The sequence below is a fragment of the Melospiza melodia genome, chromosome 1, assembly GCF_035770615.1.
Source record: "Melospiza melodia melodia isolate bMelMel2 chromosome 1, bMelMel2.pri, whole genome shotgun sequence".
Lineage (NCBI taxonomy): Eukaryota > Metazoa > Chordata > Aves > Passeriformes > Passerellidae > Melospiza > Melospiza melodia.
Window position 1 is genome coordinate 35137587 of NC_086194.1, and position 20253 is coordinate 35157839.

A 20253-nucleotide genomic window follows, 5' to 3' on the forward strand; every position below is an offset into this window, starting at 1 on the left:
TGAAATGGATTTCCTGGTTTATTCCTATTAAAAAAAAAAAAAAAAAAAAGAAGAAAATACATTAATTATTCTCTTTTAAAATATCTAGTCATGGAATATCTTTATAAGTCTTACGACTGACTTGTAACACTGGAAACTTTACATCACATTATGTTTCAATGCGGGTCACTGCAAATAGGGAATTGAAGGCTGGCCCTTGGTTGTGGCTATGTCTCAGTTTCTGTGCTTCAGACCTGTGTGTTTTTTAAGAAACATAAAAAAATTCTATTTGCACAAGCGTCTAGGTGTCAAGATTCTGGATATAAATTAATTTCAGATTCTTGGATAAAGCCAAGTTGAAAATGGCACCTCCTGGATCATGAATTTTCATCATCCTGATAGAGATTTAAAGCCTGTGTGCGAGGATGAACCAGGATCAACAGAATTACTTGGCTACTTGTAATTCATGGAACTCCTAAGCTTAAGTCAGTTTGTTCAGCAAGAGTCCAGAAAATTTTCCTAGTGGACTGGGTTAGCTGTTCATTTTCAAGGAGGATATATTGCACTATCGGCTGGATTACTAACAAAAGAGGGCGTATCTTAAAAACAACTTATCTTGTGCATGTTTTTATCAAATAGCACTATGAATTTGTCCTGCTGTAATGAGGTTACGGTCTGAGTACAATCTGAGTCCGAGTGCTCTCCTTGTCCATTTGGAACTGAGTTCCAGATACTTGCCTATTTAACAAAAAGTTTCATTAGAACATTAACTATTGCTATCATGCTGAAAAATAAAGATGAGGGCTAACAAAAATGCATGGAGATGACTGTTTAGGGGAAGAATAAAATTTGTTTTGGTGCTAAAATTTGTTTTAGAGCTCTACTATTTGTTTTCAGTGCCTACCATGTACTTCAGAGAAAATATTTTCAATTACAGCATATGCTCTTACATGTTTGGTCTTTCAATCCAAATTATACTATTTCAGCTTACTTTTCTGTCTGCTAGAAGTAAAATGAAAGACCATCAAAACCAGATCAGTTTTCCTGTTACAATCTTTGCAATGCAGCTATATGTGATAAAGTTTTCACTGTGTCCAAGACAAAACCTGTTGAGTTTTGACTAAAGATTAAAATATTTGAGATCTAGGGTCAACATATTTATTGTAAATGTATGGCAAAGCTTCTTTGAGCAATCCCGAAAAGAGCAGTGGCTCCACATTTTGACCAGCACATAATAATTATCTGTTTGATTAATTAGAATCGCAGTGTGGGAAGGGAACCTCCTATTCATTATGCATGAATATTAAAGATTACATGATGTTTTTTACCTAATTGCAGCTGTTTGCTTTGTCAGCAATCTCCCCTCTGCACTCCAGTGCCATTTGCTGGCTGGCTGCAATCTCCTGTGTTGGGGGTAATTGCACCACGTCCCATTCAATGGCTGGCCTGCAAGATGCTCTGTGATCCTTCTGGGTAGAAGGTTCTACTGAAATGTAAAATGTTATTAATTATTTTGTATAAATTGCTACATTATTTGTCTTGGGTATTTGTGGTTTACAGCTCCAATTAGAGAGGAGGCTGACCACACTGCATGACTCAGTGGTATGTAACTGGATACAAAGCTCTTCGCTTCCACGTCAGCCACTTGCCACTGGCCCATGGCATTTGGTGACTATAAAGTAGGCTATTCTATTTCCTAGTAATTGAATGTTCCCAACACAAACCCCCCATGATTCCAAGTGGCTTTAACGTGCTTAGAACTGTTAGCGGGAAAGTTTTTCTTGAGATCTTTCTTGAAGATTCCTTGCCAAAATGTTTTGGGAAAGTCAACTGGCCGTCATGCCCATGGCACATTTCTGTCTCCAGAGAATTTGGACCCAAACTTTGAAAGGTCTTCTTCCTTCAATATTTTCAGTGAGGTGTTTCTAATGGAATAGTATGTTTGAGCATGTGTGTGAGAGTGGGAGATCTTTGTTCCAGGTTTCATTTAGATTTTGTCCAATCCTGTGCTTATCTTAGAATGCTTATGTTCAATAAATCTGGCACAGTTCTCAAAAAGGCTATTTCCAGATAATTTATTTCATTACCATTTGGAGAGTTCATAGGAAAACCTTTGATACAGCTCAATGCTGAGCACTTTGATCTGTGTCTTCTTAAACAAAGAATGTCTTTTTCTAAAGAACCAAAGTGACTTGGGAACATGTACCCCATTGTCTTATGAGTAACTTGAAGAATCCACTCTTAGCACTGCTTTACTTTAGTTTCTTCTGAAATTGTGGATATTTACATTTTTATGTCCTTGCTAGTGACAGCTAGCCTGCCCAGACAGCCTCCCCTGTGCAGACATTTGTGCAGACAGTCCCTCTGTCCACTACAAAAACATGGGACACCCAAGTTGAACTAAATGCTGAATACCACCACATGGGTTTGCAGTGGTCTGTAACTGAAAAGGTTCACTGGAAGCAATTTGCAAAGAAATCCTTAGGAAACCACCTGGATGGTTATTTTAAATTAAAAAAGGAAGAGATGCCACTTTAAAAAAATAATTTTTAATACTGGGTTTAAGGTTCCATACATGTGATAGTCATTAAAGCTTATTTAACCCTGAAATTATCTGGCCTCTTTAATTCCACAGGGACTGTAAGGCTTTTGGGTTAGAAATGAAAAATAATGTCAGAATGAAAATGAGACTTTCCTGAGTGCAGGACCATTATTACAGAATATTTTCTTAATCAAGCCTCTTTAAGTGCCAAGCAGTGGAGGAAAAAAATAATCAAGTTATGCTGCTTTTATCCACATGGCCTTTGCTGATGCTTTGGGCCACTGATTGACATAGGCAAAAGTCAGTCCCAAGGGCTGGATGAGACACACTCACCTAAAATGCGTGTAGGACCTGTGACTTGTCCATCCACAATCTCAACAGCAGAACACCCAGTTCCTTTTTACAATACAAATTTTGGATCATCCCAGTGCACTCTGACGTTTGGGCTCTTAAAAGTCAGAGCTTTCTGGTTGTTGAGACTGGAAACTTTCAGCAGAAGCAGTGATTTTTGTCAAGTTTCAGTTACACCAAACATCTGTGGTGTGCCCCACCACCCTTTCCCCAAGGATGAAACATTCTGCAGGGAGGGTGTTGCAAGAATTCCTGAACTAGACAGCTAAGCTGGAGTCATAACTGTCCTGGCCAGGGCCCTAGTTTGAAGGAGGCTCCCCTTAGAATTAAAACATCCCATAACTCTCATCACAACAGCTCTATTCTTGATGAACATGGAAATTTAAGGCTGGGGTTGGAATGGGGGGAGAATGAAAAGACAAAAAGACAGACAAGTGAACAGATAAAGAGGGAGCTCTTGCATGCAAGTGGAATTTCCTCTGAGCACAGGACATTCTTTATCATTAACTGGTCTGTCACAGGAAGGAAAAGGGGAAAACAGTGTTTCCTGTTAGGGGGAAGGAAAAAATCAATAGGCTTTGGAAATACCTGCCTGGAAAGAACTTTTTGTTTTCCCATCAACAAGAACAATTACATTTTTAACTTCTTTGGAGCATGTTTTCTGTTTTAAAACAATTTCTTGAAATAAGACTTCAGCGTAAACATGAAATTTAGAAATGCAGTTCAGGCTGATCTTTCTCGTTCATTTCAGAAAATGCTCTTACTCCTAGAAATATCTTGTATAAGACACTGTTTTGAAAGCAGTTTAATTCTTCTGAGTCTGTTTCTATAAACATAATAATAATTAGAAAGGCCGTTTGCCATGCACACATGGTGACTCCTGTGATATTATGGTTAAGATGCTCACAGATGGGCAATGGTCTGCTATTGCTTCTGGTGAACAAAATTTTCTTTTGGAAAGAGAAGACTTACCAAGCAAGTCCTCAGAGCCTCAGGAGGACGATGAAACTACCCTGTGGCTCCTGCATCGCCTCTTTGGTTGTATTTTGCTTTGAATATCTACAGTGTGGGTATTTCAGAAGAGTGAGAAGAGGCCCAAAGACTGCAGGAATGGATATGTTATATGCACAAGCAGCCTCATGCTAACCTGAGTTGCTCAGGGTAATTATTTTTCTCTTTAGGTGGCAGCTTCCCTTTGCAAAGCTGGACCAGGGGATTTACAGTTGTTCCTCAGTTGTAGGCACATTCCTGTGTTCTGAGCCAGGGGTCTGTCCTGGCCCATGACAAAGTTTACAGCAACGTCAGTGGAAAACTGAATGAGCAGAAGCTCTGTAATCCAGCAGTGTCAATGTAAGAAGACAAAATAAAAAGAAGGAAGGAGGGAAGATGACCTCTTAGACATGCACAGAAAAAGGGGTAGAAGTTTCATTTTTTTAACTGAAGAGGGAGAATTGGGATAAACTTAAAATGAAACTATCAGCAAGGCTGGAATTAAAAGAGGGCTTTAGGAATGATCTAACTTTTATTTTATTACATGACAGAAGACAAAAAATCAATAGCTGGTAATTCAGACATAAATGAGTTATACAGGCCATTGACACAATGGACCAAACTTTATAACAACCACATCTGATGCTGTCAAGCCACAGGCTTCAGTGGCGCCAGTAATAATTATGGCTGATCACCTCTAATTCAGAGCTGCCTTGCTTGATAAAGGTGTCACTCTGAGTGGCTGCAGCCTCAGTATCTATTGAGGATGTCATCCTGCAGGTCAGGTTGCTGTGGAGAACTGTGTTTTTTTAATTGAATAAGACAAACCTTTAGTTTTCTCCTCTTCTCATTCTGTCTGTAAAAATCATATATATCTTAAACAAAAAATCGCTTCAATTCATGACTAAATCTACTTGAATTCAAGATCGAGCTATGACAGAAGCTAATAGTGTTGGTCCATAGAAATCAACACTATATATATTCTAAACCGTGTATCAACATGATATATATTCTAAAAATAATTTAAAACCATAGAAGCATTCTCAGGAGGATACTTTGGTACTTTACAATAATCTCTGTTGCACTGCTGTTGTAATCAATTAAACAATCCACCCAAAAAATCCCCAGTGTGGTATAATGCTGCTAGGCAATAGAAATTGATTTTCCATAAACTCACATCATCATAAGGAAGAAAAGGAAGCACACTGACTTTCCTGTTTTCCTACTGTTTTCTAAATTTGGGGGGCATAAGTGCATCCACTGAGTGTTGGAAAACTGAGTTTCACTCAGAGATATGCGGTGAAGTGATTTTGTGAAATAATTCTTGATCTAAAAAGAAAGGAGACAAATACTTCTATCGTGTTTCATGTGCCATTAATACTTACATCCGCAGTTTGATGTCGAAACTATTAGTCTTTGAATTGCTCGGGGATGCTATGTGTGCTTAGACATTTTCATTTATTATTATTATTATTATTATTATTATTATTGTTGTTGTTGTTGTTGTTGTTGTTGTTGTTGTTGTTGTTGTTGTTGTTGTTGTTGTTGTTACTTCGGCTGGGCATTCTTTTGTGGACCAACTGCTCGGCACTGCACTGACTACAATCAGTTGGGAGGGATGAACATGGAGAAAGCCCTCTGTGGGGGAGGACATGAGAGGTATTTCAGCCACAGGCACTGTGGCATTTAGCATCAGGAGCACTTTGATGAGGCAACGCACTTTACGCCACAATAGCTTACCCTTGCGTGCGTGAAAGTTTATTATAGGTTCCATTTAGAAACATACTCTATGCTTAAAGAAATCAAACTTGTGAGAGAGACACGGGAAAGCCAGTAAGAGACGCACAGCAGTGAGTTAGTTATAAGCTTGCTGTGAGGCTTTTCTGGTACTTTTTTCTGTTGTGGGGATAGAAAGTGCCTTGCACCTGTGTGTTTGGATACGGAGGAATACGGTGCAAGAAACAGCCCCGTCGTTTTCCTTCAAAAACCCGGGGCTCAATTCCAGCTGCGCTCTGCCGGGGCAGAGGAATCCCGGTCCGAGGCGTGACCTGCGCGGCAGCGCTCTCCATCTGCCCGACCCGCACACAGCCCCGCTGCTCCCCGGCTTCCCCGCTGCCTTCCTCAGCTCCGGCTCCATCTCCTTCCTCTTCCAGCGGCCGGATCTCCCCGAGGCTCGGACTGTGGCGGCTCGGGAGCGATGCGGGATCTCCTGGCGATCCCCGGTGGATCCTGTCAACCCCGCGCCCGGTCCCAGGGTTTTCCTGCGCTCCGGCCGGCAGCTGCGCAGGCCCTGCACAGGCAGCACTGTTTCTTTCTCTGTTTACTCGTTTCCAATGGCAATTGCACCACCGAGTCTCAGTACGTCTGGAACTTGGCCTGGGGCTGTTTTGGTTACATTGAAGTTTTTGCTTCAGCGCTGCCAGATTTAAATGGTGACTTCACCAGCACTGAGCTAAAAAGGAGAAAAGGGGAGGAGGGAGGTAGTGCAGCGAGCGGGAGCGAGGGAGAGGGCCAGGGCATTACATCATCGCTTGGACGGGAATCAAATGGGAAGGATATGACTCACTCGGGCTAGTTAAGCTTTGGCTCAAGTTCTACATACACTCATTCCAGGGCTCTCATGTTCTGCACCTCAGCAGGGAATTCAGGCTCAGTGATGTCCATGAGGTTTGTTTTTAATTTTCTTTTCCTTTTCTGATTTCTATATAGTTTCCCCCCCACCTCGCCTTCCTCCTCCTCCTCTCCTCCTCCCCTCCCGAGTCCCCCTTTCCCACTCTTTTCCACTTCTACAGAGTTTGTTTTCTGGTGCGTGTAACCTCAGCTCTTAGGAGCAGAAGCTGCTTTTTCGACCAAACCAAACCCAAGCGAGGAGCACAGCAAACTTGAGAGAAGTTTTGTAGTTTGTTGTGGTTTGGTGTCCCCCCCCTCCATCATTATGTTGCTCCTAATCGGAGGAGACAGGGAGAGAGTTAAAATGCGGGAACCAATCGCTTGGACGGTGATGTAATGCTGGAACTGCAGGGTTGTTAAGTAATGTGAGAGGAAGGGGGTCAGGGTTGCAAAGCATTTACCTGCTGTCAAGGGGCTTTAAGTTTATTATCAATTGCAGTGACTGTAACTGGCTTCAGACTGCACTCTCTAATTATTCACAGACTCTCCTTTTTTATCTTTTATTATTAAAAGTAAAACTATATTACGGTATTTAAAAAAATGTGATATTATCACAGCTGCGAATTATTTTCCACTGGGATTTTTTGATATTTTTAAAATGGCTTGAAACTGGATGATCTCTTTCACAAAAAGCCCGGAGAGAGCAAAGAGAAAGGCAAAAAGGGGTGGTTCTTCGAGCGTGGCTGGCGAATTTGAAACTGTTTGAAGAAAGCAGTTCAGCCTCTGCCTAGCAGAGCGAGTAAAAGCTTCTGCTGTTGGAAATGTGCTGTAGAAAATAAAGCGTTTAAGGGAGGCAGTTTGCAGCGCTCATCTCGACGAGCCTCAGCTTTTCACCCCTACCACTTGTCAGCAGGATTCTGATCCTCAGCTTACCCCGGGCTCGTGGCTGTCTTGCCTTTGCTGGGACCGCAGAGGTCCCGACCCTGCACAGCAGATCCCCTCCTGTCACGGTTCTGCTCTGCAGAACTGCCGGGCTCTTGGGGCACCTGCCTACATGCATTTCCTTTACAGGACAGAGCGCTGCGCTTGTCTTATTAAGTCTGTCAGTCTCCCTACAGACCTTTTAGTGTTTTTTTTCCACACGGCTAACAGTCTCTAGGTCTGATGTGGAGTGAGGAAAGGTACCTTTTTCCCGAGTTCACTGTGAGCACTTAGCCCTTAGGGTGGGCCACAGAGCTTAGCACTAAGCCCAAGCTTGGGCATTGGTTGTGTGTAGGTGTGGGATGAACGCGAGCTATCAGGTGTGTGTTGGTGTCCTGAGGATACCCGTTCTGCTTGGAGTAGCTCTGCATCGGGTTTCTGTGTCAAGAGCTGTCTGCTCTTAGGGTATGACTCTCAGAAGTGCCTCTTTCAAAGGGAATTTTTGTCTCTCAGGGAAGCACTGTATTGGTACCCACCGATATTGCAGTGAACTACAGATTTGCTTGGTTAACTAAAGATAGCCTTAAACATGCTTTTGAGAGTTTAGTGATTTTTTTTTTTTTTTTTTTTTTTTTTTTTTTTTTTTTTTGCAACTTGCATTGGGGACTAATGGAGCGAAATAGCAATCAATGTTGTTCTGTGGTTGGTGGCAAAACCTCCCCCTCTCTTTTGGAACAAGACAAGAGCCCATGGCCAGCTCCGGCCTTCCCTTCCCTCTGGTAGCCCTCTGCAAAGCCATCTTATGTTGACCTGTTATGTTCCTGCACTTTATTCACAGGTTTTCCCTAAGTGCCCCTAAGTGATTTTCAAGCTCCTCAGTCAACTGCTGAAGCACAAACAGTTGCTCACCTTTCTCACCAAACCTTTCTCAGAGGAGAGCCCAGCGCTAGGCCGCAGGCAGGCCTGGCCCCTGTTGCAGTGCAGATATACCATAGTGCAGATATACCATATGGACCGGATTGCGCAGTGCTCTGCTGAGGAGGTGTGGGTTGGGGAGGGAGCTGTGCTGCTGCAAGAGTTCCCGTAGGATTTCTGACTCATACTTTCTCCTAGAAATGTTGGGAAGTGCAGCTCCACAGACCATCAGAATAAAGCATAGTAGATTCTTCCCTTTGCTTGCCCGCTTTAGATGCTGGGGTGGACTTGTCTTCACTCTTTCCCTTCCTCCCTTTTCTGGCTGGAGACTTCAGGAAAAGTCCGTCAGTGTTGTCCTAGGATAGTGTCTAGCCATGCTGGCAAGATGCTGAGCAGAGGATAACAGACTGTCACACTCCATCTTTCCTTTGCAGAAACGCATCCCTGCTTTTTCTTTTATAAAAACACATGTAAAATACGTTGTGCAGCGTGGCCTGAAAGTCTTTGGGTATCAGATTGCATTCCACAGGGGATCAGTCTCACTTGTCTGGTATCAGCTATTAACATGTCACCTGTCTGGAAGGGCAGCAAAAGAGAACGTTGTGGTGCTCTGGACAGTGTGGACTGGCTGATGACCCTGCTGTGTACTCAAACTTTCACAAATTACCCACCCTGCTGATTCATGCTCGGTGAAGTTAAGCAGAGGGTGTAAAGATGTAAATCCTTCTTGCCTTTCAGAAGTGCGTAGCAACTCCAAGTAACAATTCACTGCTGCTACGTCACTGATTTCAACACAGCACTACAGGAAAAACAGTTGTAAAAGCTTCTTTCAAAAAGCTGCAGTTGTGAATTCCATATGCATACACACACAGGTGTGTATATGTATGTATGTATATTTGGTTGTTGAAGCAACAGAACATATAGTTAATGAAGCATAACTGTCCAGGTGGGTGTCAGACAGCTCTGGTTGTGCTTGACAGGTGCTTTTGCAATGCACCAAAATTCTTTTGGACAACAACAAAAAAAAGGAAAGTAGCTGCCCATTTGGGTTCCTCTTCTGCTAGTTGATGGGACCCAATGTGCAGGTTTGCCAGTGGACTTGTGGCTTTATGGTCAGGGATCAACAGCCCTGACAGTCAAGTTCCACACATTTGAAGCTGGGTCTTTTGGCAAGAGGATTTTCTTATTGAAGGATGATATCTTTAGGGACCTAATTTTTAAACAGAAGCCAAGAGAAATATTAACAGTGCTCTGAAAATGAGCATCAGAAGATATATTCAGAAGCACATGTAACCTGTCAAACAAAGCAGAGGCCAAACACACCAGAGCTTGGGAGTGATGTTTGAACTGGAGAGCCAACTGTGCGTGGTCGGCCTGTGAAGAAAGGCAATCTGCTCCTAGCAGAGCCTGGCTGGACGAGTCCCAGTAAATTTCCCCACCAAGATCCCAAGTAACATTTCTGCCTGCACTGCTGAATGTGTGCATTGGCAAAAAATCTGCTCTATAAGCTGTCTGATTTTAAGCCATAATTTGGTGCTTCTTAGCTGGTCTCTGCATGCACAAAAAAATTGGCTCTGTTGGTGGGGTACAAAAGCAGGAGGTAAATACCAGACAGCATGTTTTTATTTCACTGAATGTGATCCTTCTGCTCCTGAATTCCTCAGTTTCCTAGCTCTAACTTGAGACCTTTCCCTTAAACCTTTTGGAAGGCTTGGTTGATGTCTGTGAAGCCCCATGAAGCTTTCAGAGCTGGTGTCATGTGTGCTGAGATCAGGCCAGGTCAGGTGTTGGACAGAGGTGGTGGCGGGCCTGGCCACTCGTCAAGCTGTGGACACAGCAGGCAGGAAGACCAGATTGTTTCCTGCACTTGGGGGAGGATGCTGGGGCAAAGCAGCCTCCTGTGCCCTTCCCCATCTCTCTGTGCTCTCACCTTCCCACCCTTCTTTTGTTCATCCTGCACATGCCTGGGCCGTGTTCAGCCCAAACTGTTGAGATCAGCTTTGCTGAAAATTACACTTCAGATCAAAATGTGAGTTAGGTTCCTCCAGTGTGAAGTGAATGCTGGGTCTGTCTCTGCAGCTACAGATAAACCAGATAGGAAGGTAATTACATCTCATTCCTATCTGACTCTCTTATTTACCATAATCTCTTTTAATCCCTTTGATACTCATCATAATAATGTTAATCTTAATGAACTCATTTGGTATTAATGCGGATGTGATTTGTAAGTTCAGAGCAGGCTTGCCATCCTTGTTTAGCGTTCATTAATATCCACTTAACTCTGTTTATGCTCTCTTTCTCCTGCAAATGGACTTGCATATCTTTGTCTTCCACCTAGATGATGTGGCAATTCCCATAGTGGAACTCTCTTTCCACACTCAGGTTTGTATTTCCTTTCTGTTCTTCTTCCTACTTGCAAGATCCCAGAGCAAAGAGCTGTTGGAAACACTGCATCCATCTACTAGTGGCTCTCTGTACTCTGTTGCTTAGTCATTTCTTCCACTTTTGACTTCAAAATTGAAGGAACCCTTATCCTCTTATTTCTCATTCATGTGGCATTCCTTCTTAGATCGCTCCAGAGATATTACCTTACTATAGCCCTCGCTTTATTGTCTCAGAGGGTGAACAAGTAAGAGACACAACCCCTAGTCCTGGCAAAGAGACAAATTATTTGTTGCTTACTACAGTACTCTCCCCAAACGCTCTGTTTATGGGTGGGGTGCCTTGCCCAAACAGTTTCCAGTGTGACCAGCCAATTTTAGTGAGTGAGGACTGCATTTGGATGTTGAGACTGATCCAAAGCTTATTGCAGTGAATGGGAGAGCTGAGTTGATGGGCTTGGGATAAAATCTGTGGAACCATCCTCTTTTCAGTCCTTTGAGCACCCACATATTTTTTTCAACATCTCTAGCTTTGGAATGTGCCCTCTTGAAAAGCTACTTGTTCAGCCACAGTGATCCCAGAGACTGATGAACCTTGGATCTCTATTAATGTGTGATTTCCTCTCTACGTGGGTGCTTGTGTTTGTTTTTAAATGTGGCATGGAATTTTTGTGTTGTGGTGCTTGCTCCCTCTCGACTTCCTGCAAACACATTTCTAAAGCCTGTATTGTCAAATACGCTGAATTATTTTTCAGTCCCAGTGACACACATTTTGCTTTTTAGGCCTTTTAAATCCTGACAGAGCCAGGAAAGTATCATTTACTTAACACAACACTGTTTATTCCATCCTCACTTCCATTCTTCATTTTATGGCCTGATGTTTCCTTGTAGCATCAACTTCAGTGTTAAAATGAGTATCTCCATTGAAAACATACAACTTTTAATTTACTGAAAGATTTCTGCACATTATAATAAAACTAGCAATTCTCTTAGTAAAAACTACTAATTGAGAGTGACAATTGTACTCTCTCAGATCACCACAAGCTGTATTTCTGTGGTGCTCTTTATTTTTACATCATATCTTTAATTCAAGAGCATTGCAGGATGTTTTCAAAATTGCAGCCATTAGTCAAACATATTAGAGCTCTGTATTAATATAAGTACAAGGTGTATTAGTTTAAATAACAAGATGGAGAGTTTTACTGCAGATATCTGCAACTCTCATGCTGCTCCATGACAATAAAGAATATGGGCAATATTCTTCAGATGGGCATTATTTTCTACAGATCAGGAAATCTGTGCCCATTAGCAGAAAATATTATTATTATTATTATTATTATTATTATTATTATTAGTAGTAGTAGTAGTAGTAATAGTAATAACAATAATATAATTATTATATATAATATAATATAATATAATATAATATAATATAATATAATATAATATAATATAATATAATATAATATAATATAATATAATATAATATAATATAATATAATATAATATAATATAAAAATATATATAAATATATATAAATATATATAAATATATATAAATATATATAAATATATATTTTATATATAATATATAAATATATTATATTTATTAATGATAATATAATCATTATTACAAGTTCTGTCTAAAGTAATGTCAGTTGAATATTTTACCACACTGGAAAAGCCCATCAGCACAGGTAATTTTATATGTCAGATTTAACATGAGCTAGTTTTTTTCCAAATGAAGTCTTACAAACCAGAACAGAAAAAATGTGCTAGACCAGGTTCTTCCTTGACCTCAGTTTAAGGCAACTCAGTATCATGTCAGAAAAGTTCCAGTACTGTGTTCTTTGTTATCATTTGGTTTCCAGGTCAAAATGAACTTTTCTTTCACTGCAGCTAAGGACATGAGCTCTATTTCTCTTGTACCATAGAACTGCAGGAATTCTCATTGTTCTCAATACTGTTCAGTTTTCTGATATACTTTAATGAGTGAGTTTCTTTAGAAAACTCATGTGGAAACAAGATTGGCTGAAAAATTAATATAAACTAAAGACCTACAACTAAACTAAAGTTCATTTTACCGAATGACCAGATTCCTTGCCATTGGAATCCAGTGTTGGCAAGTATCTCCTGTGGCCATTAGTATGAAGGAGGGATGTGTTGCACGAAGTGCAGATTGGTACACAGATCTCTCTATGTATGGATCTGTTTGTGTATGTAGGGTGTGTGTGTGAGTGTGTTTGTCCCCATCTTTGACACTGCAAGGCAGAATTATCTCCTGCTATTCCTAAACAATCATACCAGAAAGAATTTATCACCCGAATAAGATTTCAAGTTGCACGACTTAAGGTGGTGATATTGGTATATAAATTTGAGTGATGGTTTCTTTCTTTTTGAAGCTGACACTCTATTGCACCCCTCAGCTCTCTCTCACATTTCATGTTTTTCTTTAAGAAAAATAAATCAAATTTAAGCAACAGTTAAAGGGGGACATTGCTGTCCATCACTACATGTTCAGTTTGGCTTTTTACTTGCTAATCTTGTGCAGCATGGAACTTTTCCCAGCTGCTGCAATTTGGTAGATATTCTAATATTTAGTAATTAATTAAGCCATTTTTTCATTTAGTTTAAACTCTTTTGTCAAGACTTTGTAGAGCCCTATAAAAATACTGTAGTACATACATACTTCAGGAAAAATAAAAAATCTTACCAGCAACATTTGTAAAAATATGCAAAAAATAAGTTCATGTTATAGGGAAAAAAAGAGTATAGAGATAGTTTGAAGAGCATGAATTTATAAAGGTCTTCTTAGAAAAGTGAAATGAGGCTGATTGAAAAGTTTCTAGTGAGGCTCAGTAATTACTAAAATTTGAGATTTTGACAACTTTTTTTCAAGAAAAAATTGGGATTTGTTTTATTTTTTTTTTTTTTTGCTGACAAATACTTTTTATGTTATTTAACAAAGGGCTTGAAAATGAATGTTTTTTACTTGCTATGCACTGAAAGATGATTAAGCTTTGTACATTTAATTTTCTGTTTGATATTCATTGTCACTTCTAAATAGAACTGTTACTTCTGTTATTTCTGTGGTCAAATGCTCAGAAAGTGTGGCAAGTAGCAAATGATAAAACAGGCAATAATACTCTGGCATCTGCACATGCTACATTCCAGAATTTTAAACTTTGGTCTCACCTGGTCTCGCCCAGAACAAGTTCTTGACTGAAAGCACAGCCAGCTGCAACTTTAATACCTCTTTCTTTTCTCCCCATTAATAGACAGTTCTTTATCTCAGAGAGACTCATTTTAGAGATGCAATGCTGCAATAACAGGATTCTGGAGTGCAGATCAGATTGAGCTGGATGTGGGAAGGGTCTGTGGCTTCCCCATGTAGCACTGGGCACAGGCACACTGAATTTCAGCAGTACATCTGCACTGGCATGTTTTTTGTGCAGAGCAATTATCAAATAGGACAAACATTACATATAGTAATTAACTGATTGGCTTGGGGTCAGATATTTGGGTTTGCCCAAACAATCCCCAGAGAACTCAGAAAAATCTCTGTTGTGAGAGCAATACAAAATTTCAGTACCCAACCAGGTCTGGGGCAGTTTTGGGTGAAATCTCCTTGGACTGTTGAATAAATCCAAACAAATGGACACACATGTTCTTGTGTGAGTCTGCAGTGACTTCCTGGAGGGTGGGTCAGTTGCACAGAGGGCAGATGGCATTATGGGCATCTTCCCTAGGCTGAATGGAGAGAGTGGCCACAGAAGCAGAGATTGGGGCAACTTGGTTTATTTACCCTGAAGATACAGCTGCCAGGGGATCTAATTCCAGCCTTTAGCTACTTACAGGGTAGTTATAGAGGAGACAGGGTCTGGCCCCCTTTGCAGTGTGAAGGCAGAGGACCACAGGCACAAGTTTCAGTGAGAGAAAATTCTGTGAGACCTAAAGAATGAAAAGGCTCCAGCAGGAGAACTGTGGCAAGGCACAGCAACTGGCTGGAGTCGGTCTCTGCTGCTGTAGATTTTCACACTTTTTCTAGAAAAAGGCTCCCAGCAGCCTGCTCTGATGCTGCATTCAGTCCTGGCTGGAGCAGGAGGTTGGACAAGGTGACCCTCTGGGGCACCTTCTGAATAAAACTGCTCTCTGGACCTGCACTAGGCAATGGGGGCAGCACAGGCTGTCTGTGCTGGGGGTGGAAGCAGGGAGAATTTTGATGAGTGAAAAGCAATAAGGAAAGCAAAAGGTGAGATAAGAACATAATGTCATCTAAAGCATATCCTGTGCCTGCTTGTGTCCACCTTGAAATAAAGAATGCAGGCACTTGACGTAACACTCCAAATGCGGACTCTGAATTGTTCTGTGCTTCAAGGTGCTTCATTTTCTAGCTTTCCCATCACACTCTAAGTGTCAGGCACTCAAGTTTTGGTAGATGCCTGATAAATGTGCAAAGATAAAACAGTAATCATGAAAACCAGCCATTTTTTGGCTGAAATGTTACCCAAAATACAGCCAAATATGTTTTCAGTCTAAAAACAGCTAAAGGCATCTTTTTCCCTCCTTGACTAAGCATCTGAAGTTTTTCCTTATAGTGAAGAATTGCAAGAGAATTCTAAAATCCTACAAGAAAATCCATGTCTGATGTATCTCTGAATTAGTCAGCTCTTTAAAAGTAGGCTTCCCCCCATCCTGTTTTTATTTTTAAAAAAGTAATAGAATTAAACCATAAAAAATAAACCTTTTAAGCTCCCCCCTGGTAATTTTCAGCATGTTTTGCAAACCTAGGAGACATGCTTGATCCATAACCATGTGAGGGATACATTTGCTAATTTCCCTATAAGCTCAAATGTGTGTTTTACAGGAATTTAGCTAGCAAAAGCTGCTCCCTCTATAAAAGTAATGGCACATTAATGCCTTTTTGCAGTGAACTCCCTGTATACCTTATCCTGCATTCATGTTTGTCCATTAACTAATGACTATCCAAATGCTGTCACCACTATCACATGTAAAATCATGCATGCTGTTATTTTATTATTACAAAATTAATAATTTATTATTGAATAGAACATGAAGACTGAGGATCTGTATATGACTCTTCACTGACAAAATTTTCTGGAGTCACACTGACTCAATCTTATATTTATCTTCAGCTAAAAGGCTCAGAGAAGCATGTTCAAACTTATGAAGTTTCTAAAAGTGCAGTCTTAGAGTGTACAACCCTGTTCTCACTATGCCACTAGCATTCTTTATTGTCATGCATTCACCTTGTTTGCAAACTCCTTTCTTGTACTCTGGACAAGCTTTGTCCTTTTAAAGAGCTGCTCCTGACGCTTTGGTAAATGTCAAAGATGATTTTGCACTGCTCTTGGATGCAGACAAAATCACGGAATCTGGACGTGTGGTAAAAGCTTCCTGGCTGGAAGATCTCCTTGGAAAACAAAACAAAAAGTCCCACACTTTCCTGTAGAATATCGTATTTTCCCCTGAAAACAGCATTCCTACCCAGTTAATTTATTACTGAATCTAATCAGTCTTTAAGATAGCTTTGAAATACCAGTGTTTGTTCTGTTTTTCATTAATACACTGATATTGATGTTCAGGTTTCTAACTAGCTGTTAAAATCTACAGTTAGGAAAAATCTAGGAAAGAAGACATAAAAAGAGGAATGAGTTTGAGTATAGGGTTGTTTATAATAAAGCAGGAAATGAAGAAAAACTGACAGATTTAAGGTTTCTTTTGTGTCATTGCTGGCCTTCATGCAGGTGAGCTGTAACGGTAACCAGTTTTATGTTAATAACAGGGTTGTTGACTTAGTGGCTGAAATTAAAACAGTAATTTAGTTTAAGTCAATATGATTTAATTGCTTAATTGTTCTGTCCAAATAAACAACAAGGACATTCTCAGGTTTTCAAGACAATTATATTTTTAAAATAACTAGGTAAATTTCCAGATTAATATGCCATTTCAGATTGGAATGTTTAAAAATGCTAAAAATTTCTGCTTTTCCAAATATTCTATTCTTCTCCACTTCCAAGATTTATGTTAGTTAATTTGTTAGTGAATTTAATAATTTTGGTCAACCTGAAAGTGCTGCTCTAGCTTTTGAGCTTGGCTGCAATTTTCTGCATAAATCACAGCAGTTACAGTGCAAGTGAATTCACTGTGATAGAGTGTATTTAATTTGCACATACTCTGTAGATAATTGAAGTTTCTATCCTCATGTAACTAAAGGGGTTTGAGCTGATATCAGGAGCCTCTATAAAAAGCTTTCTGTCATTTCTAACACAAGCGTGGCACCATTCTCACAATGAAAAGTAAGGGGGTTGGTGCAAACAAGGCTCTTGCAATTTAATTTTTTCTGGTATATCTTTGTCCTCGCCTGGTGCGGGTTTCAGGCCCAGCAGTGCATTGTGCTGTACTTTCGTCATCTTTTCCCCCGGTAAAACTAACTGCAAGTTACTGTGGCTGAAGAAATCTTGCAAGGTTTGTAAAACTGAGGAATATTAAAGGAGGGCATGTAAATTCATGTAGCTAGATGATTGCAGGATTGGAGACTAGATGTCCTTAGAAGACGACTGAAAAAAACTCGTTTTTTCACTGGTGACGGATTAACAATCACTTTTTACTTTTAACAGCATTTCCAATCTTTCAGGACCTCTGGGAAAGAGCTTTTTGTGGAAAACTAGTGACCTAGAGAGTTAAACAGAGTTAAATCTTCTCTTTGGTGCCTTTATCCCCTGGAGTTTCAGTGACCTGTTATTTTGTCTGTCTGGGGTTTTGATGATTTGAAATACCAAAGGGAACTGTAAGAGATTTCACTTTCACATAGTCCTAAGGACTGGTGGTCAGTAGGGCAGGTGTGACTGGATGCCCACAATGTTGATTGCATTTGAAAATCATGTTTTTGTTCCAATGGGGTATTCCTCAATTATTTTTTCTTCTTCAGGTAAGAGTCGGAAGTTAATGAGGAAGGCCATAAAACTCCATTTTAAAATTGCATTCTTTAAGTCATAAAATGAAGGTCCTTTGAGTGAGATAAGATGTACTAAATATTAAACACATAATTCAGAGTGACTATTTTTATTTAATAACCTTTTTTTCCTCAGAAAAGAGCACAAATGAAAAATATGTAATGCTCCATCTAAGAAGAAATTTATCAAAACTTGACAAGTTTTCAGATGCTATTTTGGTGAATAGCAAGTTTTGGCTGTGTTGTAATTTCAGTTGGTAAACTTTTTATCCCTTAATGTGTAGTTCTCATTTTGTTATTTCTCTTTGCACTGATCCCTGATATGTTGCTTAAAAAAAAGTCTGAGCAGTTAAACCATATGTTTATATCATAGCTCCTAATGTCAAAATTTTAATTGATTTTCTCATATTAAGGGTTAGGAGGGGGCCGTATCATGTTCCACTACGTCATAAAAACAAAAATATTTAAAATATGTTTCAAATAAAATGAAGGGAGAGAAGAAAAAATGCTTAACTTAGGAAAGATGTGGGATTCATTAACAAAGGAAAATACTGGCCATGGACCAATGGCAAGCCAAATGTTTTGCCAGCAGTTTGCAGTTCACAGTCATCATTGCATGTCACTCTGCCTGCTGCACCAACCCCTCCAACCATATAGGCCTTCCTTTTAAAGAGAAACCTGTCTGGTTTGAGTTGAATAAATTAATTTGGGTTTACTTAGTTTAAAAACAAAAATATAGAGGCCCCAATTTTATTTCATTATGCCCATGGGTAAAGCAGTCCAAGGTAATTACAACCACAGTGCTAGTTGCTCTATCTTAATTAAAGAGGGTTTTTTTGCACAGAGGTTTTTGCACAACATAATAAAATAGCTTGTGGTCTGGCTAGCTTCAGTATCACAAGAGTGTACTCACTTGAGAAATAGTCCAGCTTTTCCAAAAGCTGAGGCCCTTCCACTGGAGAGGAAGCATGGAGCTGCTGAGCAGAGCACAGGTAGTTTACAGTAAGGGCACCATCGTAAATCCTGCAGCAAACAGCCTTTCACACAGTCTCGTACACTAAGTGGCAGGCTTGTCAGCAGCAATGAATCTGGACTTGAGTAGGCCTTTAGGCAATAATGTGCTCTGCAACATGCAACACTGGTTACACACCTGTGACCAATCCTCTCACTTTTCCAAACTTCCCTAGCAGTGATTTGGGTTGGGTTTTGGGGTTTTTTTTTTTTGTTTTGGTTTGGTTTGGTTTTTTTGTTTGTTGGTTTTTTTGGTTTTTTTGGTTTTTTTTTTTTTTTTGTACGGAGGCTGTGTCTTCTTTGCAAATAAATATGAGTTATTGCTTAGCAAATAATTTTAAAGAAAAGGCATCAAAGACATTTAAATAATGTATTTGACATGCTAATTAAAAAAATCTCTGAACTCAACTCCCAACAAGCACGGGTGAGATGGCCTGTTATTAGAACAGTCAAAGGAGGCATGTTTGCTCGTTGAATAAATCAAGCAGCGTTGTAAAAACACTGTCTCAGGGATGATTAAGGGTAAGTGGTTTTCATTACTATGTTAAGTTCTGCTTTCTGTTGTGGTGCTTTTTATATCACATCTAGCTTAGCTATTTACTTATGCTGCTTTAAAAAGCTCCAGCCCCTCACTTACTTAAATCATGACCCAGTGCATTGATTCAGAAAGACACCAACTCAAGCTAACTTGACTTAATGCTCAGGAACATGGCACAGGTCCTTCCTTTGTAAGCCCTCTCTCTACATTTGGTAAAACTGAATGAAGTTTTGTGAATACCAGTGGACCAGACCCCAGGGTGACCCAAGTCAGTAAAATTTCACTGCTTTCAACAAATTCTCCTCCCTGCCTGGTGCTAGTGGTTTCCTTCAAGTTGCACAATTTTCCTTTTTCACAGATCTGAACACTCCGGTTTTGGGGTCACCAAAAGAATTGTCCTGAGCCAGATCATGTTGCACATTGGCAATATTTATTTGCCAATTATTTCAATATTTATGAAACTAGCAGGAAGGGTCTCAAGGCTGGCATAAGGAACATCAGAGGTCCCTTACTCAGTGAGTGACTGGCAGTGGATTTTGTCTCTTTCTGTTGGGAACATGGATTCTCCTACAGAGGGACAAGTGAGTTTAGCTTCAACTGCTTGAACTGGCAGAGCTTCACCTGAGCTTGCGTTTGTAGGGAAGGAAAGCCAATGGGATGTGCACTGTACCCCAAGGCAGGGCTCCAGCCACGGGGAGGGCAGCCCACAGCTGCATATGGGCTGCTCTGAATCACCACCAGCAGTGGCTGCCTGCAGGACGAGGGGAGGTGGAACATGTGGTGTTTGACAAAGCTGAAATATCTTCCAGCCTCCTCAGGCATGGCTCAGATCCTTGGCAGCACTGGCTACATAGGTCTGAGTGTGTGATTGTAGACAGCTGGGCTTCCTAGAGGTCTTCAAGCTTAGAATTTAGCCATGTGTAAATGGGGAGAATTAGCCTAGAGGTGGACCTGAGAGACTTCCATCCTCTGCTCTTAAGTTCAGAACATGAAAACCCTGGCTTGCTTTCCACTCTGTGTGGCAAGGCTGAAGCAACAAC

General features: G+C 40.3%; 1 protein-coding gene across 6 annotated transcripts in view; it reads left to right on the plus strand.

The window, feature by feature from the left end:
• The window catches only part of CREB5 (cAMP responsive element binding protein 5), a 257670-nt gene that overhangs the window by 147502 nt on the left and 89915 nt on the right, over positions 1-20253 (plus strand). The window contains exon 1 of one of the 6 annotated variants that reach the window (XM_063153692.1): positions 6426-6529. The exons of the other annotated variants lie outside the window; for them this stretch is intronic. Within the exon in view, the coding sequence (XP_063009762.1) occupies positions 6483-6529 (47 nt within the window). The 5' untranslated portion in view covers positions 6426-6482. Of the gene's footprint in view, positions 1-6425; positions 6530-20253 lie in introns of those variants that run through there. 6 annotated transcript variants of the gene reach the window in all.